Source organism: Mastigoproctus giganteus, chromosome 7 (genome assembly GCF_048544385.1).
Source record: "Mastigoproctus giganteus isolate SK-2022 chromosome 7, ASM4854438v1, whole genome shotgun sequence".
Lineage (NCBI taxonomy): Eukaryota > Metazoa > Arthropoda > Arachnida > Uropygi > Thelyphonidae > Mastigoproctus > Mastigoproctus giganteus.
The window spans coordinates 165,384,839-165,409,755 of NC_143581.1; the positions used below are offsets into that span (position 1 = coordinate 165,384,839).

Here is a 24,917-nt window from a genome sequence, read left to right on the forward strand (position 1 = left end):
TCTACTAATTACCTCAGATAGGAATTATACCGATGCATTCTGTCGTGAAATGACAAAAAAAGCGAGCTGTGTAAGTTAATACAACTGAGAAAAACGGTTTAACTCACGGATGGTAATTACGTCTAACATGCTGTATGGTATAATAACTGCTATTATAATGATTATTGATGCTCTTCTTATTAGTCACGCCCTGTGACCCAAAGGAAGATTATCTACTCACGTTGACTGCACCATGAGTGATACTGATCGCTGCGGAGACTAAAGGCCAATTAACAGTGTTTAGTGTCGATATTAAAGGCTTAATTCAGCGTTCGGACTTCGGATCATTATGAAAATAAGACATAGGTAAGAAAAACGTAAACTTCATTAAAATATTAATTTTTCTGCACTAAGTTTAGCAGCTGTCACGATTATTTATGGTCAGTGGGCTCACTCGGTTAACGGTGATGCATACTTCGAGGATTTTCTTTCTTAGCTGGTGCAAGTTAATTCCGATTCTGTTTTTCTTTTTCCTTTTTTCTTGTAATCATCTCCGACGATGTAAAAGAAAAAAAGAGTACTCTTTTCCACTGATCTCAAAATTAATAAGGACTTGAAAATAACTAACGAAGTTATTAAATTTCATCTGGCAACTGTAATCACTTTTGTTTCCGATTAAAACTGCAAAGGATAATAAATTAGAAAAGACGAACTGTTCAAGACATCCTGGAAGAAGTGAAAAAAGCAGATTAATAACAGGCAGACGTTGTCACCTTGATTAAAAGAAACTAGTATTATTAATTGTTATTATAAGAAATGTTTTATGCGGAGTAGGTTATCCAGGGTGCTTTGAAATATTAAGGATCTTAAGGTGGTAATTACGATACTTTTTTGCCAACTTAAAATCGGATAAAGCACCTTCGGTGCTGCAGAAACGAAATCAGTTGTTAGAATTTTGATGGGATTTGTACGATTAGTGATCTGAACATTTCTGACTGTGGTTTAGTGCGAGACTGTGTAAATTAGAGTTTCTTCATTCAGTAATTAACAGTACAATTAATTTTTAATGGGCGTTTTTCACACTGTTCTGAATTGATCGGTCTCTGGTGAGGGTTGTAGGATTTTTCATACCGCAAAAAACCGACCGCAGAATTTGCAGACACGGTATGTTAATTCCTTATTATCTAAGTTGCCTAATTTATTATAAATATCGAACAGTAATTATATATACACTGGTGTTCAAAGAAAGTGCTTCACCCCTTAAAATTGTAATTGTCGTCTGAATAACGTAAGTATATGGCAATATTTCTTACAGATTGCATCAGATAAGATTGACACGCGTAGGTGATGACGTAATATTGCATCAGCTGTTACTTTCAGCTATATAAGAAAGAGTGCTATTGTTGCTTTATGTAAGGAAGGATGTTCCTCCTGTCATATTGCTTATAGAGTGTCTTGTAATCAGTCGACAGTGAGTAGATTTCTTTCCAAACTCAAGAATACTGGTTCTGTTGATAGGAAAAAAAGGAACCGGACGCAAACTAGTTTCTACGCCAAAACAGGACTGCTTTTTGAAGCACTTATGTCTTAAAAACTGTAAAGCTTCTTCGTTTGAGCTAAAAAGAGAATGGGAAGAACATACAGGAGTGGTAGCAAGTGCAGTAAGAGTCAGAAGACGCTGCTTCAAAAATGGACTTGTAGGTCGTCGTCCTAAGAAGAAGCTCCTTCTCACACAAAAAAATGGAAAAGGCCTGATTAATTTGGTGTAAGCAGCATGTCAAATGGACCCCCGAGCAGTGGAAGTCAGTTGTTTTCTCGGATGAGAAGAAATTCAACCTGCATGATTCTAATGGGAGACAAACGATTCGCCGTAGACGTGGTGAAGAATACCATCCAGACTGTATGGTGTCTACACTAAAATTCCCCACCAGCCAAAGGATATGGGACTGCATTTCGTATCGCGTAGTAGGTCACCTGCAGTTTATAAAAGGTTCCGTAAATGCCAGTGGATACCTGGCTATATTGGAAGGCAAATTGCTGCCAACCATTAGAGACCATTTCAATTGCCAAGTAACTGCATCTTTCAGGACGACTCTGGTCCTTGTCATCGAGCGAAAAGTGTAAGTAGGCACTTCTGCAGTTACTTTAGCTTCATTTCTGCATTAGTTCGACAGTAATGTGTTTACTTTTGTTACAGGTGAACAAATGGTTGGAAGAACGGTCCATTACAACTGTTAGCTGGCCAGGAATTAGCCCGGACCTGAATTCTATAGAGAACTGTTGGCATCGTGTGGAATCTGCAGTTGCCAGAAAGAAATCAAAGACCTTTTGTGAACTTCAGGAAGCCATAATTCGTGTTTGGAACCACGAACTATCAGTTGATTATCTTCATAAATTGTTCTTTTCAATGCCTTGACGATGTGCTGCTGTCATCAGGGCCAGAGGCCGTTCAACTAAATATTAGTTCGCACCTTGTGAACTTTCCATTTTGTTTTCCATTTAAAATGATAAAATGAAGCAAATTTGAGGGCTTCTGATAACATTTCGGCCATGATTGTCGTGTTTACCAAAACTGTTGTATAAAGGTTGCGAATGCTGATTTTTGAATATTTTGAGAGCACCTGTCAAATATTACTTAGCTTTGCCTTAACTGTTAATAAATATCTTTTGTTTATATGTCTATGAACTGTGTTTTATCTATAATTATTTTGTTTTTCTCGTGTACTCCATTACAGATATCTGGATGAAAAACCCACCTTGAATAGCGACAAAAATGGAATAGTCATTTAATGCCCTGGGCTGGCGCCTTACTGTCGTGTTTTGAAGTTCCGTATTGTGACCTTAAAAGAGTGAAATAAGTAGTGAGATCGGCAGTAGGGAGTAGTCTTTTTAACAGAGTTCTAGGAAGCTATAATAAAGCAGCTATATATAGAGTAGTTTTCCATAGTTGTGGTATCTGATGGCGTCAAAATTTACACTTTAAATGAAATCTGAAGAAATCTGATTTTAAGAGATTTTTGTCAAGATTATCAATGTGCAACGAGTGGAGAAATATCCCTTCAGACAAAAAACTGTCTTTAGTACACAGCACGCTAAAGTACTTTTACATAATAAATAAATAAACAGGTTGGGGAAACTGAAACAAAGCACGTTGGAATTATGTGACGTCATCATGACGGTTTTAGTGATCGTGAACTTTGCGCACTTTGAGAGAGAGAGAGGAAGGAACGCCACACCTCTTCCTCCTTTGATCGGCGGTATCTTCAAAATAAATTAACAGATCCCGCATCGTTATGGCTACGGATATTACACGGTTGATTCTTCTTCGGGGATTCCAGTTACTGATAAGTACATCCCTGTGTATCATTTTCGAAAATTTATTACCGCGAGTAAACTCTCTCTCTTGTATCCTACGTTATCGGTTTACCGGAATAACACAGTTATTTCGTCGACGTATCGTCCGCTTCGAGGAACGCACTGCGTTTGTTCCACTGGTGTGCTTCGCAGACACCTCAGATAAATCACTCTTTCTTTCTCTCCTTTTCGCTGTACGGGCAATGAAAGAACCAAGTGAGAGCTACGCCAGATGCTAAGCAAAAACCACACCGAGAAGGTCACGTGACACATCTCTTCCTCCCCCGGTGCCCCCCACTTCCATATACACACACATACACAGCAGACCATGTGACTCACGATGCCACGCGCTCGCCAGGCGTTTTCCAATTCCATACACAGGTAGTGGCAGCGCTTCGTTCCAATTCTTCTAGGCCTACTGTTGTTTTTACGGAGCAGTGAACACTCGGAGTGTCTTAGACCCCTTGCTTAGATCAGCTTCTCAAGGATGACCCCGTAGTCGAAAGACAGCGTTTCTCTATGGTGCCGACAGTTATCGACGTCTCTAAGTCAGGAGACGTCCAATACGGGCTGGTCTCCTTATGAAGTACTTCACAGACGGCATGTGTGTGCGTGAGTTGGCGCATCATATTCAGCGGATACGACGAAGTAATTTTCTCTTGACGTCTTCCCTAACGGGACCTGTGACCCTTGCGATTGTAGGCTGGATATTAAGTGCCCTAGTAACTGGTATGTATACCCTACCTATAATTGCACAGCGAAGCTGAATTAGCGAAGAAATCTTTTCTTTATTAATAATCATACGCATTGTTTCTCCAAACTTTGCTCATTTGTTGATTCTTCTTCTGGTTGTTCGAGGATGCTGCAGCAATTTTTAGAATATTACACATACATTACAGCGAGTTAAATTGACTATCAATGTGTTTGATGCATACACATAATATAATAATTAATATCCTACTTAGTATTCATAAGAGACGAGAACTGCTTCTTTTCTTGAGGGTCTTGGTGGGAACTGAAGGGGTAGAATTTTAAGTTGTTTTGACTATTTACTACTACTGCCACTTCGTGTCAGTTATTCATACCAGCAATAAAAATCTTAATATTTTTATGTATTGCAATGTAAATAAAATAATTAATAAAATGGTGTCTGAAACGAAAGACAGGGAAATTTAAACATTCTTTCTTTTTAATTTAAAAATTGTTTTTAAAAGAAATATTATATAAATTGCAATATTAAATAAATATTATAGATAAAAAGGAACAAAACACTAGAATTCATAGGTACATTCTGATTATCACGAATTCTTGTTGCATTATTGATTTAAATGGCTATGGAACGCTTCTAAATCATTCATTCTATTTGTTAATGTGGTAGTTAATGAACACACATTGCTGTATGTATAGTTTAGAATGTTGTTTTTTAGATAGCATTTGTATAATTCCATTTTGCCATTCATTAAATCTGGTGACTATTTTCTCTCTTTTTTGAGGACTTCGATAATTCTCTGATGAAAGGAAGATGCATAAACAAAGGTGTATTATTGTTTAAATATAAAAAGAAATAATAGCTTTTATAGAAAAAAAATACAACATAAATCACTATAACAATTGAAGTTTCCATTTTCAATTTAAAACATGTTTAATATGAATGGGTTTAAGTGTAACGCTGCTTATTTATTTAATGATAATGGACTTGCCCCTATGTCAATGACAATCACAATAAGAGGTTATTATAACTTCAAATTAAACTATTGTTTTCATTACTTAGCAAACTAAAACGTTGGAAAGAACCTTTTTCTTCTTGAGATTGGTGAGGGCGAATATTAAAAAAATAATAAAAAAATATTAAAAGAGTTATCATAAAAAAAACAGTGGCATTATGGTAATCCAAACATGGAAGGTTGCCAAACTTATAGTTTGGTGTAGAATTTAATGACTGGGGGAAACTGGAACGAATTATTAATGTTAGACCTGAGTATGTGTAATTTTTACGATATCATACATGAAAAAGTTGTTCCAATGAATGGAAGCAGAGATGATGATTGAACAGAATTTAGTTCGATGAGTTTTTAGAGTTGAATCTTGAGACGACTCTGGTTAGTTGTCAAGAAGGTCTAGCAGGTGATGCGATAGTTCGTTAGTTACAAAGGGAAATTCGAATAGGGTTGTGCCCAGAAATATTAGTAGGAAGGCGTAGGTCGATGATTAACCTAATGAGAGGGTCTAGTATTTTTTCGGAATATTTGGTTGCTACAGAAATTGCTGAAATGTTTGTGCCAAGAAAGGGTAAAGATTAAGATAGTTTCCAGTGAAGAAATTCGCTGTTATGCAGTGATAAGCGAATTATCGAAAAGGAACATAGGTAAAAACATTTATTTGTCCATCAATAAATAAGAAAGAACTGCGTTTTATTAGCATTAAACTAGCAAGATTGTCCTCTGCAGTTTTTGAATACTCTGGAGATCGATATTTAAGTAGCTGCTGTAGATGTTGGAGAAGTTTTGTTGTTGCTTTTGATAAGGTAACAAACAAGGGAAAGTAGAGTACTGTCATCAGAAGAAACGTATAGGATTTCCATTCAGCGGAAGGAAGGCATTGATACAGCTTATATATAAAGAAAGGAGTATGTGAAAGAACTGAGTCATATATCGTCGTGAGTGGACTGAAAGAAAAGTGTCCATCAAATTACAAAAGGCCGAAAATAGCAGTGAAAAACCGTTGAAGGCAGTTCATTTTTAAGGATAAAACCACACTTGGCAGTTGTATACTCCTGAACATACTCGCATAAACAGAATGCTTGTGATCTAAATACTATTGGTATTGCCATGAGATTAATCAAAAGGGAAAGAGTAGTATCGTAAATGAGTGGAATATTAGTACTTTTGTGATTTAAAGAATTAGAATTGCAGAAAAACGTAACCTCTGTAAACTTAAAAAACTACAAATCTAAACTTTCTAAACCATAATTTAGAAACATAATTTTCATTAAACATTATGTAAGATCGTATTTTTTAATGAAAGTGTTTAAGAAGAAACAAAAACTGCCCACTGACAATTTATTTGAGTCCACTTAAATATAAGAAAAAAATGAATTAATAAAGGATTCTTACTTGTCTAGTATTCTTACTAGTATTTTTTCGGAATATTTGGTTGCTACAGAAATTGCTGAAATGTTTGTGCCAAGAAAGGGTAAAGATTAAGATCCGCTGTTTTTCTTGGAGGAATTAAGATTCCTCCAAGATAATCGCAAGATAATCGCAAATAATCGCTTCATTAGAGTCAACTCCGAGTTAACCTTAGGGGATTTCTTTCTCTTCTTCCCTTAGTTCCTGATAAAAGTTCTCAATCGAGATTCTATCCCAGTTCATGACCATCGTCCTTGCCTTGATTCTCTAGAGAGACGCTTCCAGTACTCTGAAATATTTTTCGGAGCATTCACAGAACGTTTCTGTTAGCGTAAACCATGTGAATACATCGTTCTCTAACCAGTTAGCTTTATCTTTCCCTATTTTTATCTTTATGAAATCGTCTAGTAAATGTCGCCTCTGGTCCCTCCTCGAGTGTGATGGCTATGCAGTTTTGGTATCAATCTTTTATCTGATACAAAGAAGTCATAAGCCCGGGGCCAATTTTGTTTCAACAAATATAGAAATGCATTTTGCGTATTTAAAAAAAAAAAAATAATAAAACTCGATTGCATTCATTCGATTGTGGATTAAGTTAGATGATAACTTTAGCGTCTAAACCTAATTTTCATATTAAGATTGATCTGTAATAGATGGATTTTACCTTTCGTTGGTGCCATTGTAGTTAGGATTCTATTCAGTTCAATCTGCGCTGTTATTAAAATCAATAAGTCAGTCACACTATTGAAAGAACTCAGTGCTGTCATGCCAAGTAGTCGAATTCAATTCAGTGGTTAAAGTTATTTTATAAACTACGTATTAAGATGCGGTAGGTGAGTGACCTCTACAGATAATCTCTCCTCATCACACTTAGAAAACAAGAAAATGGTATTTGGATAAATTTCTGTATTTAATATCCAGAAAAATTAAGAAAGTTGTTAGTATATTTTGGAAAAAAAATTAATTTTATTGTTTAAAAATTTTTTAAAATAATTTCTTAAAAATACAAAAGCTATTTTTTACTTCTTTTTCTTAAACCATCCACATATAGGAATGGTATTATTTAACAGCTTATCGGTTGATCAGCCATTATCAAAAAATCTGCAGACTACCAGGTGCTTAGATCCTCAAGATGATAAGCGACTTTTAGGTTCATTCCTCCTCTGGAACTTTTGTAAGATGCACCTTATTCTTTATATTTGCAAACAGAGAAACTTTGTTAAACTCCATAGTTAGCTCATTCACGGTGGGTGTTGCTCAGTACGTAGACGATTAGTTCCCTCAACAACCGTCGCTTTTGCTGTTAGTGCCGAAAAGACTATCTGGGGCATCTGAAACAGTGTCTTTCTTGATCAAGTTATGTCATCACGACAACAGCCGGTTTTTGTTGAGCCATACTGGTTACAGAGGTTAGATTTTGCGATAGGCTCTTACAATTTTTTCGAGTGTGTCCTCCTAAACTAAGCGTATTTATCAATCTCCTTTATGGGTTGATTGCGTCACGATTTAAATCACCGGATTCGGTCAGTGTTGCAGATTTTAACGAGCGTGTTCTTGCTTTACAAAGAGAAAACCAACCTCTAAATATGAGCAATATAAGTCCACAATGCTCTCACGCCTCGTGGCCTATAACGCACACTGCCTTGTCGCTAATTAAATCTCTCCCCTTCAAACCACGTATTTATCTATTTGTTTTTCTCGTATTTATCTATTAATATTGTTGTTATTATATTAATTTTCCCTTATGGGGATTCCACCTTGTGATGGGTACTGGTACCAAGTGCACAGGGTGGGTTGTTAAGTATATTGTTACCGTTGGTCGAGGAACTCTCTGACTGGAGGTGTTCAGGATTGCGACTTTCTGGAGTTCCTTGTAGGGATTCGCTGGGAGACCTATTGCTGCTAGGTTTTTATGTGGAGTCTTTAACACCATACTGGTAGTTGACACGATGGTCGTTACTTTTGCTTATGCCACATCTCTTCGATCTGCTGTCTTAGTTCCGTGCACTTCTTAATCTTTTGTTCGTGGGTTTTCTGCAGGTACAGTGTTCAGCACCGCTATATCCGGTACGCTTTCTTTGATCAACTGGAATTTTCTCGCTAGCTTCTGATGTATTATCCTGGCTACCTGGTTGTGTCGACGAGTGTAAGTTGATCATCCTGCATCCTGATGTGATGTGTTGATTCGTTTCTGAAGTCAAGTGGCATCGTCGACATGTGCCATCTATCACTGCAGGCTCCTTGGCGATTTATTTTCTGTAGTTGATTACCCAGTTTCGGATGGCAAGCAGGAATCCTTCAGTATTGAGGCAGAGCGTCCCGCTTGTGAGCCATGCATTGGAAGCCATTTTATCTATCTGGTCTTGGAGGTAATTGTGGTGTCTCCCATGGAGTGTCTTCTATGCCCATTTTTCTAGCTTCGTTTGTTCTTAGGTTGAATTGTATAAGCCGCTTGTCTGTCCTCCTTATGGCCAGGTAGAGTGGCGCTGTGCTTTTCTGGAAGTAATTCTTCAGGTTAGCTATTATTGTCTTCTGTTGCTCGCTGAGATCTATGAGTCTCCTTCCTTCTTCCCGAGCTATGCCCAGTCTCTCCACGGGTGACTTCGAGTAGTGTTAGCGGCTCTTGGTCATCACTGTCCTTGTTTTTTTCATGATATCCTCCAGCTCGGTGTTAGTCCAGTCTGTGATCCAGAAGGAGTATGTTAGCACTGGGACTACATAGGTGTTTATGGGTTTATCTGTGTTCTCTCTGTTCTACTTTGCTTTGAGCAGGTTTTTGAGTCTCTGATGCTATTTTTCAGCATGCCTTGACCTCTTTGGAAGCCATTGAGCTGCTCTAGCTGCTGAGCTGCTCTAACTGCTGAGCTTGCATCATCCCCAGATATTTGTAGGTCTCTCCCCCCTGTCATGACTTCGATCTTATTACCAGTCTGCAGATAATAGTTTTGACAGACTTAATTCTCTCGGATGCAATCCGTTGGTCTTGCATTTGTCTAGTCCAAATTCCATCCTGATATCATTGCTGAATTCTTCGGTTATTTGTAGCAGCTGCTGGATTGTTTTTGGGTTGCCATGCAGAGCTTGATGTCATGTATATACATCAGGTGGAGAGGGTGTACATGTTTTCTTTCTTTATTTGAGGGTATAATCCATACTTGCTATTGTTGAACATGATATATAGCGGATTGAGTGCTAGACAGAACTACAGTGAACCCAGAGCATCTCCCTGAAAGATTCCTCTCCTGATGGGGATCGGTCAGGTTGTGATGTTCTCGAGCTTGATGGTGGTATTCCATTTCACCATGGTTGCTTCTACGAAGTTTTTCACTGTCGGGTTGACTTTGGAGAACTTCAGCGTCTCTGTTAGCCAACTATGAGGCACTGAGTCGAAGGTCTTGCGGTAATCGATGTTGGCCACGTACAGAATATGGCGCTTCTTGTAGGCTTGCTCTGTAACTGTGGCATCAATGGTTAATTGCTCCTTGCATCCTTTGCTCTTCCGTTTGCATCTCTTCTGCTGTTCGGCCCTGATATTCTGGCTCTCCAAGTGGTCTGATATCTTTTGAGTTATGCATCTGGTCGTGGATCTTGTCCATCGTTGGGAGACAGGTGATTGGCATGTATCTCTTCGGATTTATTGTATCTTGGTGTTTAGCTTTCAGATATGTGATTCCTTGAGTAAGAAACTCAGATTATCTCTGGGTGGCTTATCATTCGGGTGAACTGCTCTACTAGGTAGCTGTGGACGTTTTCTATTCCTGGAGTTCGTTAATTGTGCGACTTCCTGATCGATTGCTGTGCTTCTTCCTACCGAATATCTCATTCTCTCATCTCTTGTATGTCCTTTGTTTTCTTCCGTTCTAGTTCTATCCAGGTGGCTCGACTGTTATGTCTTACTTCATTGCTACACGCCGGCGCCTCCGTAGCCAGGTGGGAAGGAGCAGCAGTGCGTAGCACACGTTTCTTGATTAGACCGGGGTTCGAGCCCGTCACCACCAAATACGGAGGATGCGGAAAGGTCAGGGAATGACCACCGCATATTCCGGAGCAATATGGCCTTAGTTGCTAATGCTCCTAAAAACCAAATAACAAACAAACAAACAATCATTGCTACACACGTTGCCCTAGAACTTCTTGATCGTCTTCTGCTCGGGTGGTCCCTTTCCGTCTTTTCCATCTTGTCCGATTCTCTTGTAGAAGGTTCTTTGGTTTTCATCGATAGTCCGTTTGTTCATTTTCCTCTGGGAGCTCTATTTGTATCGGCGAATCCTTTGACTGAGTGCGAGAGGCTTCTGCTTAATTGTGTCTAAGTATTCTCCAATTCTCAGATTTTTGTCTTGTGCTTGCTGTGGGCATTGTCTATCGCTTCCCGTCCTTTTGGTTATGATCAAGTGTGGACGTTGTATCTCTTCATCAGAATGCTCTTCGCTTTTCTTTTCCAATCAATTTCTTGCTCTTATTACTCGTTGGTACTGAATCAATTGGCCTTTTTTGACTCTTAATTCTTCTATCTTCTGCTGAAGTCTTCCTTTCTAAGCTGGTAATTCCTTATTTAATTTTCTTTTGCTGCTGGTCTCATTTCTTTTCCATTAATCCTAGTGGCAGCTACCGCAGCACAGTATAACCTGTATGGATCGCTTCCAATGTTGCACCGTTGTTGTTGAGATAATGTGGTATTATTTGCTGATTGAGGTTGTCTGTGACTTCCCACAGAATCTATTGGGTCTCTGCTTCGGTATCGCGTTGTTCTTTGTGGGTCCATCCCTTCAAATTCTGTTACGCCCTTATTCTGCGTCTTCTATTTTGGATATCATAATCTCATCTCTTTCCACTTCAGTTAGTCTCGGTTGTATTTCTTCTTGCTCTTTATCTTCTGGTTCCACGTTGTCCTTATTCTCTGTACTTGGTTACTCTCATCCCGAGTAATTTTTTTCGAGATTGCAGGAGCTATCAGGTTCTTCGTGACGATAGTGCTTCTCTGGTCATCTACTTGCTGTTCGGTGACCTGAAAGTCTGGGAATCGTTCCAACCACTTGGTATATAGACACGGCCTATACTTTGTCTTATCCATCCCTAGCTTGTTTATTTCCTAGTATGTTCACATGATGATCGTATTCATTTCGATGCTCCATTGCATGCTTTGGGGTTTTCTTCCTTCTTTGGTGGTCACTAGCACGGTTGTGCAGAAAACATTTCCACTTGGTTGGGTTGGATAGTCTTGCCCTTCCCTTGTGGTATTCATACGAGGTACAGCGCCAGTTGCTTGACTGTCTTCCTCGGGAGACAGTCTCCAACTTTTCGAACCAACCCTAAGACCTGAACGCGAGTGACTTCATCCTGCGCGACATTCGCTGTATGATCAGTACTTCTCTTCGACCTCATAATCCATCTAGGGAGGTGGACCTGTTTAGTTTTGGGTTACGTCCACTGGTGGTGTTAGTTCTTTGGATCGACAACAGATGGCACCGCTATTTGTCTCACCCGTCGCTTAGGGAGGTAATCCGCTGAAGCGACCTTCGCGATTATTTTGTTATTATTAAACGATCGCCCAATGATGGAAACGTGTTCGCTTCCGCCGAAGCGACACTCGAACCCGGTCCATCAGGCTGTTATTCCAATGTAACCACTTGGCCATCGTGCTCCATCATTATTATTATTATTTAGGTTAATCACCTTATATGTATCCTGATAGTTCGTTAGCCAGATTGCATTTATAACAAAGAGAAAGATAAGATTCTGCTTCATGGTGACATCTCTTTCTAACCTTCTATCGATTGTTCTCCGAGACCAGAACCGCTGCTTCTATCAAACGAAATGTCATGGTTATTCTAGTGGTGAATGCAGCTAATTAGGACCTAGACTCGCGAAGCAAGCTTTAACCCTTAACTTAGTCACCCAAGCATCGCTTACAAAAATACTGTTAGCACATTTACGGTCGAAAAGGCAGCCTTTATTTATGAGAGATTTCACATCTAAACGTGGGCCGTTTTGAAAATGGATATTTCTTTAATGCAAGTTCGGCTTGCTGACATTAAACTACATGGGTAAGTTAATATAGTTAAAATGTAAATTTATTTGAACCAACATTTTCTTAACAATTATATTTTGAAAATGAACTAAGTAATTCCTAACAGAGTTAGAAAAATTCCTCACAGTTTTCTGTTGTAACATCCACTTCCAAGCAGTCTTCCTTACTGTAAACAAAATAAAAAAATAAATTTAGTTAATAATTATTTCACTCGTAAACGATTCGCTAAAAGGCAATTTAAATGATAATTAGTGTTGTTGACTTGTTAAACGCCGGAAAACTCGAGCAGTTCATTCAATTAAAAGAATTCTCGACTGAAAAAGAAAACTCTAATCTTAATTCATTATCGATTGTTATTGCAATTATCATAAAAAGGCTTAAGGAAGTTCCCATCGTGAACTGTCCTTTATTTGTCACATGCTGTTGTTTTTTTTTTTTTTTAATTGGAACTTCTAGTTAGCACTGAAAATTAACGTCCCAAAAGAATAGATAAAGCAAAAATTACAATTATTGTGGTAATTAACAAACGTTTTGAATGAGCAATTTTAGGTGCAGAGTTGATTTTTACTGCTGAGTAACCGCTTTTCTGATCATCCCTGTTTCCAGTAATAGTTAATAGTAAATACGGTGGAAAGTCAAATAAAATTGAGTTTTATTTCCTTATTGACGAAAAGGAGACTATTTCTTAAAGTAATCTCCGTAACTGCTTTAAAACACCAATCCTCTAATTTTTATCTGGCAGATATAAACAACTAAAATCACATGTAGAGTGGTTATTGGTTTTTGTGGATACTTTGTTAAGAAAATAAAGTACAGGAAAAGGAACCACCAAGAAAAGATGGCGATAAGATAGAGAGGGTCGGGATAGAAAATCTAGACCCGGCTACCTTATATAGGATACCCCAGGGACTACAACTTCGGTTATATAACACCATCTGGAGAGGGGCCTGAGGCCAAACAGGGTTCCAGAAATAGGTGGATGCTGCCCAGTTCGCCTCCATGAAATATCCCAGACTTGGCAGATTCGGGGATGGAAATCTGGCTGGCCATTCCATGCAATGTGCAGGTAAAAAAGTGGGAAGTTGCTTATAACAAGATATTTTTCTAAATTAGAGTATAGAATAAAAATGCAAGTGAAGAATTTGCTTTGATTCGCAACTACAGAGGGAGAAAATTATTTGAAGTTAATCTACACGGCGTGATCATTTCTCAGAAGCGGTTGGTTGCTCTTTCAGTAAATGTTGCGATTATATTTTAATAAAATGTGTTGGCACGTGAATATAATCCTAATATGTATTAAATTATGTATTTCTTCCTCTTATGATGCCAGACACTGCCACCATAAGAGGGAGATAAAATGTTAATTGTAAAGTAATGTCACCTTGTACAGTATTACAATTTTTCAATTGACGATTTTTATTAACCTTGTTTTGGAGTAATCCAACAAGGAGCGCCATTCGGGGGTGCTTTAGAGTTAGTGCCATAGCTACCGTTCTTTAATTCTTCAGTTCTTAACTTTGTTGAGTCTTCCGCGAGTGAAGTCTGTATAGATTGGGAAAACGGCTTCTCAGCCAGGACAATTGAAAGGTTCAAGCTTTAATAAAATGCTGTCTTTTTTCTTTTTTTAACCCTTTGGAATTTCTGATGAGTAGAGATCCTGCGGGCAGAATCTTATTTTTTTTATATATAATTGTTTTTATATTTTATGGGATTTTGTTAAAGAAAATTCCGTGATTGTTGTGGTCCCTTTCCTTAATGCTAGTGAGATGGGGGAATTTTCCACATCCTCTCTATGAGACAACACATCAAACATCAGTAGCTGTAAAGAGAGTTTGGCCCACTGGTCCTGGCTCTAGAGACAGTGTTTCTTGCATTGAGTCACACGGGTTTTCTTCTGTGAAGGGGGGGGGGTCTGAATGTAACGCATCATCCTCATCCCGAGAATGGGCCAACTTGCACGGAATCCTCTTTTCTGGAGCTCTCTCTACACAGTCTGCTTTGAATCTCTGATTCTCATGGCCGCTGAGGAAGTCACCTATGTGATAATCAAGTAACTCTCTATCAGTGGCAACGGAAACCATCGCTGTGCTTCCCGTGATGTTCCCTGCTCTCTGACTCTGAACAGCGAGACACCTAGTAGTTAAGAGTCAGATAAGTCCTCCGATACATCGCCATTTGCGAATAGTTTAGAGAGGTCTTTGTTCAATGACTGCAGGAATTTCTAAAATCCTCTTCAACAGAGGTTGTAGTTATCCTATATCATGTGGAAGGAGTAGAGTTTCTCCTTGGTATTCCAGGGGTTTACACTCCACGCAACATGCAAATCAGCTGTGAACACAAACTTCTACATACAAATACAGAGCAGACATGAGCGACAAGCTCCGGTACCGTTAATTGATAATTTGAATTTGTTAATCAGATAGCGTTGATCCCTTGAATTCGAACTTGAAGACGCATGTTGTGTGTCCCGATATTGTTGCCATATCCTTGAAATTATCATGTACAGCCATCTCAGCTTACGACTAACCTGCCAACAGCCATCCACCATTCTGAATATATTCTGGTGTTGTAGTGTACACTTTTATAGCCGCCTAATTTACATATCTCGGAGATTAAAATGGTATTAGGAGGTGATATTCGCCTTTATCATGTTAAATTACTACAGGACGTCAGATCTGTTTCATAATTACATAATAAAATACGGTTATAAGTTTACTTTTAGAGGTAATTGTATTTATCTGCCATTGCTTTGCTGTACTTGTAGGTGACAAAGTTTCCCTCTGCATGTTAATAAACAATACAGCTCTGTGTACTTCAGTAAATTGTTAATGCAGAATGTACTTTTTGTAATTTAACTATTAAACAGGTATTGTGCAAAAATCCATTCGTAACTCACAATATCAAAAATGTTCTACTAAATATCAGAAAATAAATTTCAATCTTAGTATTAAAATGTTTTTTATAAAAATCATGGCATCAGCTGCTACTGTGGTAATACGATGAAAATAATACTGGATAAGACAGCCATCTTTTACCATCTTTCCCTCTTTGTATCCAAGTGCTCATTAAACATTACAGTAAGTCATGTGGTATTCTTCATATAAACAAACACTTTTCGCTCCTTTAATCCTACAACGATGGAATATAGTCTGTATCTGCATTTATTCTTTTAAATATAACAGTAATAACGTTATAAAAAATAATAATAGAATAAAAAACATCCGACAGAAGTTTGAATCAATGAAATTTTCTCCTAAACGCTATTCTTAACATTGTTATCGAACTAGAGAAGTTTCAGAACCACAAAATACCAGACTATAAGAGTTCTAGTTTTGGGTATTATATTCAAATATCCACCGGTCCCTTTGTACTCGTTAAAAAGGAATATAAAAATCAAGCTGCATTGCTACGCATTTTAAATATCCCTTAATAAAGATAACAGAAAATGGGTTCATTATCTACCTTGCTTCTTTCATGTGTTCTACCACAGTTTTCTTGGCATAGCTGTCCATTGATTTTTCTTTTTACCCCACCAGCATCTACTTTCCTAAAGAACGAAAGAAATTAATGCCGAATTAGTGTTAGCTTCAGCTGTCTCTCGTGAAGGAAACATAATTGTATAACCTACCTCAGCATGCAACAAATCCCATGCGGAAGGGCTGCCCCGCTGTATATGCTAATCAGAAGAAGTTCTGGAACATCGCGACTCGGATCGATAACTCAATAATGCATTTTGTATCGGAGTCACGTCTTCTCCCAACCTGATAACTTGCTCCTGGCTGCTGTTTAAAAAGCGTGAATATGATACGGGACCAAGGCAAAATAGAAGGACAGCAAAGTGCAGAAAGCAGTTATATATATATAACTTTCTGCGTGTATTTTGACGTACGATTTTATATAATTGTAAGTTCAGTGGTAATTCCTTACATTTATATAAATTGCAATGAAACCTTTTGTTCTTTACAATTAATAAATCGTGCAATAGATCCTTAGGCTTTTATTATTACTGCATTTCTGATATTTTCAGTTGTTAATGCATCTATGGACAGTCGTGGCATTGCGGTAGCTTTGGAGTTTGAAATTGAACTTGAGCACTGAGTTCTGTTAGTCCCTTCAAACAAAATATTTCGAAAGATAGTAAAAGTAATCCACCAAATCCTTAAAAAAAGTGTGATAATCCCTATATAACGTGGTTCGATGTTTTAAATTAATTAACGTTGATTTCAAATTAATATTCCGAGTGTCTGCAACCATCTCTGTGTTCCTGTACGCTTTAAGTTTCGCCCGAAGAGTATTGTAATTGCTGTAGAAGTGAATGACATATTGAGTGAGCCGAGCAGCAGCTGATGGGATTTTGGCTCCGGCTTCCGTTAGAAGTGTAACTGGAATGATGACTTAGGCAATACCGAACCGGGTAGAGATCAGTGACCTTAGAAAACAGCTGCAAGGAATCTTAAAATTTCGGGAAGGCATTAAAGGATTTTTAATTACACGAACAGATCAAACTACATTGCCTTTTATCATTATAATTATCTCTGTTATTAAAACTTTCGAAATGCTTTAGTATATAATTATCTATTGCTTATTTATTTTATAACCGCGTAGTTTTCTTTCATAAATAACACCGCTTATTACAAGAAAAATTCTTAAAATAGTTCATAAATAACACAATTGAGCATCTTTTAATTGTTTCTGTTTGAAATAAATCAGTCTTTATCTGATCTGTTAAAGCGATCACAGCTTTTCTTTATAACACTTTTGCCAGATAGTGCTTCATTTTGTTGGCAAACCTGCAGAGACCCCTTTAGGAGTTTCATGTAAATAGTGTGATAACACTAATTCTGGCTTCCTTCCATTTAGCAGCACGACAGCGAAAAACAACTACAGGAAAGCAACCCTAAAAATTTGATTGCGAATTTATATTCGCATAGAACCCGGTGGAACCATAAATACACGTATATATGTGTTTGAAAAATTGCTTTCTAGCAGCAGGACATATTCTTTTAAGCACTGGCTCAGATAGCAGCACGCTGAGAGTACCATTGGCACTCCTCCAAATCCTACAATTAGCTGACTTTTCTTCTACGCTGACAACTCATCTGATATTTTTGTAGTTTGTGTACTCTAAAGAGATAATAGTTAAATGCTTGCATTTTAGATGTTTTCTTCCCGAAACACATCAATGTAATTAAAGAGAAATTATGAATGCGTCCATTTTTTTGTAATTTTCATTTTAAATATATTAAAAAAATTTATTTATAGAAGATTCGAACACTGATAAGCAATAAACAACATGGTTATGTTTAAAGTTGCATTAAAGAAAAAGAAAAACAACTGCAATTACAGTGATATGCTTTCTATAATTATCTTACTTTGAATTAGGAATAAAAATTGCGTACAATGAATAAATTGCAGTAGTTTTGTCGAGAACAAGCAAATGTAATTGGCTTTTTTGATAAAAAATTACCTTTTATTCTCAAACGAAAAATCCATTCATTTGATTACATTTTCTGAATAAGAAGTTTAATAGTTTGAATGTACAACATTCGCAAACTTTCCAAGCAAGAAACAATGCAATCGTGTGTAATTTATTTTTCCCAGTGGGTTAAAAAAGAACAAACATACGTTACATCAGTTTGTAAGGTTGTAATTGCTTAGTAAGTATCATAGACTACCACTTTCTTTCACTTTCTCCTTTAATTGTTAAAGAGTGAACATATAATGATTGAAAATATTACACTCAATTAAGTCTTATTCCCCTCAGTTCGTTCCTGAACTCCTATAAACTTAAAAAAAAAAAACAGTCGATTGAAGCCACGTGCTTTTTCAATCAAAAACTTCATATTCATCATATAATAAAATGTTTCTGTTAATCCCCGAACCAGCCATGCTCAAGAGAATGTTGAAAGCTTCACTGTTGCGGCAGCTACATGAACAGCGCTCAGTTAACAACAGTTCATGCATTTTCTATGACAGGGTGGAAAGTGTAACGTTCAAGCATTGGCAGAAAAGGAATTGCTACGTGCAACACCGTTCATTGTATCAATTACAGATTAATTAATATTTTTACTAATTAATTAACTAATAATACATAAAAGTAATTGTTTATTCACTTCATTGCATATACCTCACCGTATTTATATACTCTCTGAATTTTAGTGAAAATTTAAATAGAACATGTACGTCAAGGATCTTCAATTGTTTAGATTTAATAAAATAGTAGAAAGGAACATGATACGCAGTTAACATTTTTGTACTGCACTTTACTTCCCAAAATTTAATAAAAGTTGAAACTAAAAAAAAAAGAAACACATATTTCATAGAGATCTTCTCTGATGAACAAATAAATAAACGATAATTTTCTATTTTCAGATTTAGTGTATTAATTGATAATAAAAACAATGACCCATTAAAAACAACAGCTTTAATATGCGCAGTTCTTCTGCGCATCCACCATATTGACTATTAATTCTTCCATCAGCACGCTGCCACAAACAGGTTCTAGCACATTGATTAATTACAGTTTATGAATTAAGTTTTGAAAAAAAATATTAATAAATAATTTTAAGGTTTTCTCTTTAAATTATGGCATCTTATAGCATTATACGCTGCATCATTTCACAAAATTTGCCTCCATTTATACTAGTTTGAATGTAATGGATATAAAATTATTATAGGAAATAGCAGAGAACAAGTTTTTATAGATATGGGACAGGACCCTCCAAAATTCAAACTTAGAGCTTCCCCCATTATTATTTTCTTCCTGTCTTTTTTGTAAGTCGCCTAATTTCGTAGTAAACTAAATGTCTCTCCATAAATATTACGCGATCATCAAAAATTAAGATGCAAATTTTAATATTAGCTTAGTTATGATGGTGAATGTGTAAATTGCTCTTGCGATAGTGCGAAAAGTGGTGCATAACCTATACGCCCTGCACTGTATTGTATATAAACTTACAAATTAGAATGAGATGGTGACAAATGGGCCTGGAGTACTGGGGTCCATAGTTTAATAATTTCAAATAGATATTTACAGTATACCCAGTTATAAAATATAAGTACAAATTCAGTAGCTTTCGGAACACGTGTCCCTTTATAAAGGGACACGTGTTCCGAAAGCTACTGAATTTGTACTTATATTTTATAACTGGGTATACTGTAAATATCTATTTGAAATTATTAGAATGATACAATAGCATTTATTCCTTCGATAACTGATGTCTTCCATTATTTTTGACACTTAGTTGATGCAGTCTTCACCCCTTTTATACCAGTGCTCTGTCAAAAACTGTGCAAAAACAAAGTTCTTACCGAAAAACATGGCAATTTATAAAAAGGGAACTGACACATTGTATTTCATCCATTTTGCTGAACTACTCCATGCTCGTAGATTAAAAAAAAAGGAAGTAAAAAAAAAAAAACCCTACACAAAACTTGAAAAGGCCCCGTTGTACATCGAAATGAAATCTCCACATCTTCAATTTTGTTTTCTTTATCCGAAACTCGCAGTAATGGCTAACTTTAATCGTACTTTGTTATCGTTCGGGCACCGTAACTTTCCAAGTATTGAGTTTTCAATGAAGAGAGAAAAAATAAGAGTTTCTAAGAAAGCTCTAAACCCATAAGACTAAACGAAAGAGAGGGCAAAAAATATATGGAGTATTTCAGCAACGCTAATCCTTAGAAAAATCGAAATTGTAAATAAAATATGAACCTAATAGAAATATTGTGAGCTTTTCTTTTTCGGAATATAGCAATGCTGACTGGCTGTAAAACTCATTTTATTCTTGAAACCGGCAGAAAAACTTGAAAGGTAACGAGTTTCAGGTTTCTCTGCTCAGCTCGTATTGCACACTTTATCTCAGCTATTGAATCTGTTTCTCCTATTATTTTGTATGTTGTTCTGCAGCTTGAACAGTTCTATTTTGCTTGTAGTTGTCTGTTTGCGTGGAATGTTATAACTGCAACGATAAAACGTCTGTTGCTATCTTAATTATAACCGATCTGTTTAACTATAAAATGAAATATTAAAAATTATAAAGGCATCTGTTTTGAATTTGTCTAGAAAGTAGGAACTTCAATGGGTTTTTGTCCTGGAGAGAGAGAGGGTTTCATGGGTTCTTTACTCTGGCTCTTAATCGGATTTTCATCCCATAAAACAGTTGAACTGATTGCAATCTACAGAATACATTAAGGCCTCGTGGCTTTAATGGATACGCTGCTCAATACTATCTTTGAAGCCCATTAAAATTAATGGTATTGCGATAATTTGTTTTATATCTCTAATTAAGAAGCCGTACTGGCATTTTTAAGAAATTTCCGATGGTGAATCCATAGATGAGCCTTTCGGCAATATGGGGTTGGAATTTTTTTAAAGAATATCTTGCATAGAAGCCACTGTACGTTATTCCTGGATCGCATCGCTATGATGGTAGCCAATCTCAACAGTACTCTAAAAAAATATAAACGTAAACTAGAAGAGAATATTGACATATTTTTCGTTATCTGGTGGTTATTTTCAAAATTAAAAATGAAGAAATTCATTGGGAAACTAGTTTTTAAAGCTTATTTTGAGAACAAAGTAATTGGGCCACTTAAAAAATTCAAAGAGGGCGTCGCATTATCCAAGTATGCTTACAAGTTCTGAAATTGGTAATTTTTATGTTGTTTTAACGCTTAAATTGTATTCTCTTACGCATTCTGTTGCTCTTATTTGGGAATTAAACTGCTCTAAACATGCTTTAATAATGTGACAGGAAAACTGGCGAATAGACGGATTCGTTGAGATTCCCAATATCGTTATAACTACCTTAAATCCACTTAGTTTAAAATGTCCGAATAAGAAGGATGACTCGCTGGCATCATGCCGTCGAGATACATAATCCTTTGTCTCCGGAGGTGTATGCCATGCATATTAAACAGTAGGTTGTGTTGATGCAAACTGTGATCTGAGAGTGGTGTGAATCTTTAACGTTCACTCTTACGTCGCAAACATCTTCAGTGTTGACGGCTCTGAAATCCAGTTTCCTTGAGGAAATGACAGGAAAACAAACAAATAACCACATCTTTGTCAAAAAAAACCTCATAACAGAGCAGTCACGATAAAATTAATACTTTATTGCGTGTTTCTAGCGAATGATTTAGAGTGAGACATGTTTCATCCACTGCCAATAAATAAAAGTGCAGAATTTGACAGCGCCTGCAATGTCTACTTTAGTGTTAAGTAGTATGCCACTCAGAAAATGCAAAATATGCTGGAATAAATTCTGCTTCATTAATTATTAAAATTAATACAATATAGATAGCATCACTGCTTCTTTCACGCTATATGAAAAGGGAACTTGGTGGACGGGGAATTTGATTGATTCAACATTTTTTTTTGCGGTATGGAAAGAACATCTCTATGAATAGAAACTGCTGATGAGAAGCCGGTATGCTTAAAAACAGCCCTCCCAGCGGTGTCGCAGATTTTTAAATGTATAACTGATTATGCTGAATTATTTAAAATGATAGTAGCTCAGGCAGAACTGTGAATAATTGTTTCTAAGTTGAACATAAGAATAAGCCTTTAGGTAGAATACTCGGTCTTCGGTGGGAGCAGAATGATCCTCATGATAGAAATCGAGTAAGGCTTAAGAATATTTATTATTTAATTGTTTATGAATTAACTACTGGTTTGATGTACGATACTTATGTTCCTGTGGATGTTGTAGGGTTTGTGTAATTGTAACTATCAATACGTTATGTTTACAAAGTCAGAGATCGATCAATATTCTTTGATGTGAAAATACCAAGCCAGTTAAAATATGTGCATCTTTACTGCGTATTTCCCATTTTATTGAGTTGTGGTGTGTATTTATGGTCACTTACATCAGTTCGTCGGTGAGATGGTAAGATGCAGTTTATAGTTCTTCCTACCGGTATCAAACATATTCACTTTCTTCGCATCCTTTTGACCCAAATTTCTCTTGGGTTCTGTCGTCATTATTTAAAACTTCTTGGATGTTTAGTCCTATTGAGCTAAAGGTAGTAAGAAAAAGAGGAGCATTTTGGAAAGTTTAGCCACCAAAGAGCTTTCTTATGAATATATATGATTCATGGATGGAATCCGATTCTTACACTTAAATCTTGTTTGTGTGTGTGTGCGGGATCGCTTTCTCTTATTTTTAACGCATTTAAGATTTAAGAGGGGACAATCGAGAAATATTTTAGTCTCAAGAAGTAAATTCCTGTATATAAAATAAGTGTGGAAAGATCAGAATGGACATTTACAAAACGAAAGTAGAAGAGGCCATAAAGAGCATGAAAAATGGGAACACATCAAGAGTGGTGATGGAGAAGACAAGAGCCACTTCAGGAGGAGGAAGGAGAAAAGGTGTAGAAATTGGTCAATAAAATATGGGAAGAGGTCCGAAACACAAGCACCCTCTGTATTGCTCTCTAAACAGAGAAGTTACATTTTTCAGTGCGTAAATTTTACATTTATAAAACAGACAGAACACTTATTGAAAGGCCTGGAAAGAATATTATATAAGAAACCGGGGGAGTTATATGAACAGCATTCCATTTTGCGCAGGCACGAAAAGGAAAATAAAGTACACGTGCCGTATATAATGTGGAATAGATGCAGAAACAGTATAAGAAAGGAATAAAAACTCTTTATTTCTTTGAGAAGGTCACCAGTGTCGTCTATTCGATTTAGTATTTAAAGACCTGGGTAGCAGGAGATGTAATATGGAGTAGTGCGATGCCAGAACGTTTTCACTTATGTTTCAGTGGAGATTAAAACCGGCCAAATTTATTGATTATCCAAATTAAAGTAAGAATGAAAACAGAGGAACACCACTTTAGATATCAGCAAATGCTTTAGATATCAGCCAATGCATTCTTTTGGTATCTCCACCAGAAGAATGCATTATTTATAATGTAGATAAAATGCATTATAAATAATTCAATTTATCTACAGGCATTTCTTAGCCCATTATTTAAAATTTACTGTTTACACCTTTTGGTATCTTTCATCTTGTGAGTTAAACTGTCACCGGATTATATTATCAGTTGCTGAAGAGATGAAGGGCCTATCCTCCCATACATATTCAGCGATCAGAGCTTTTTATAAGACTTAGTCTTTTTGTTTTTTTTCCATAAATGTAAGTAAATTCTACCATATATTTCTTAGCTCACTTTTGAAAATATACGAAACAGTAAACTGAATTTTGCTAAGTACAGAAGCAGCTAAGATTATAAGTGTCAGTATGTTGTCTTTGTAATTGCATACGTTTTCCTGTCGAAAAATTCGAGTTACCGGGACTTTAGAATTGCCACCCATACATAAGACCGACTAACTTATCCACTTGTAAAGAATCCCATAAAAGTCCTCGTGATGGGAATCAAACTCAGATCTTTGGTGCCTAGTGTGGAAAGACGACGATGATTAAAAGGTGCTGCCCACGACAGCCGGATTTATTCATAGTCGAGTTTAGAGCTCACAAGCAAAACAACTCCAGAAGCGAAAATGATAAGCGACTTTTCGAATATTGGAGAAGCTACATATGTAACTTATACCGTTTTCCAAAAGTTAACTTACAACTGTACAATCTGGGATAGAAAAATGAAGCATTTGAAGGAATTCAACAAGTTTTTCGGAAGAGTATCAGATTTCAATTTCAATAGTTGTGCATTATTTGGGCATTAAATAAGAGTGCACGCATCCAAAAAAAGTCAACGAAACCACACGAGCTCAAACTGTTTTAAAGCTTTTATGGTAATAAATCTTAATCATTTGAAGGAGTAGGCATTAGTGTTTGGGGAAGTTCTGAGAGTAGGTCTATTTTTCCTAATTTGTCTCCTTAAAACATTTCCTACACTCAATCGGATTCAATTTCTTAGTTTTGGACATCGATTCCATCCGAAGAATATTAACACTCTAAAGGAATTTCGACGAGCTTTGTAAAAGAACATTGTCATTCATCAAAATGAATTCGGGGTCAATGGAACATTACGAAAACGTCAATTAGGGTCTCAAGAATCGCATTCATAAATCGTTGAACAATCAAATTCCTTTGAGTAAATCAGCAGCTGTTCACCATGATTCTCCTTTGGAGAATTAGCACACAAACACCACAATGGTCGTGTTTCCTGTCGATGGAGAATCCAAGAACATTCCATGTTCCCTCTAGATAGAACACACGGAGAAACACTTTCAAGAGAGAATAACGACTCATCGGTAAAGATAATATTAGTACTCTTGCGTGGGAGGAAAACACAAACCATGGACAGAATGGCATAGTCTCCTCTTCTGAAGCGTTCAGTGTACAATTGTCTTTCAAGTGTTGTTCCTGAAAAATTGATAGGAACTACGTAGCTGCCATTTTCATGTTTTCTCAGGACCAAACAGCCACCATCCGAATGATTTTGTCTTTGAATAT

At 36.7% G+C, this 24,917-nt stretch overlaps 1 protein-coding gene across 1 annotated transcript in view; it reads left to right on the plus strand.

The window, feature by feature from the left end:
* The first annotated feature begins 3,658 nt into the window (after positions 1 to 3,658).
* LOC150083314 (zwei Ig domain protein zig-8-like) overlaps positions 3,659 to 24,917 on the plus strand; it is a 151,858-nt gene continuing 130,599 nt past the window's right edge. Inside the window, exon 1 of the mRNA XM_090377970.1 lies at positions 3,659 to 4,062. Within this exon, the coding sequence (XP_090234096.1) occupies positions 3,915 to 4,062 (148 nt within the window). The 5' untranslated portion in view covers positions 3,659 to 3,914. The remainder of the gene's footprint in view (positions 4,063 to 24,917) is intronic.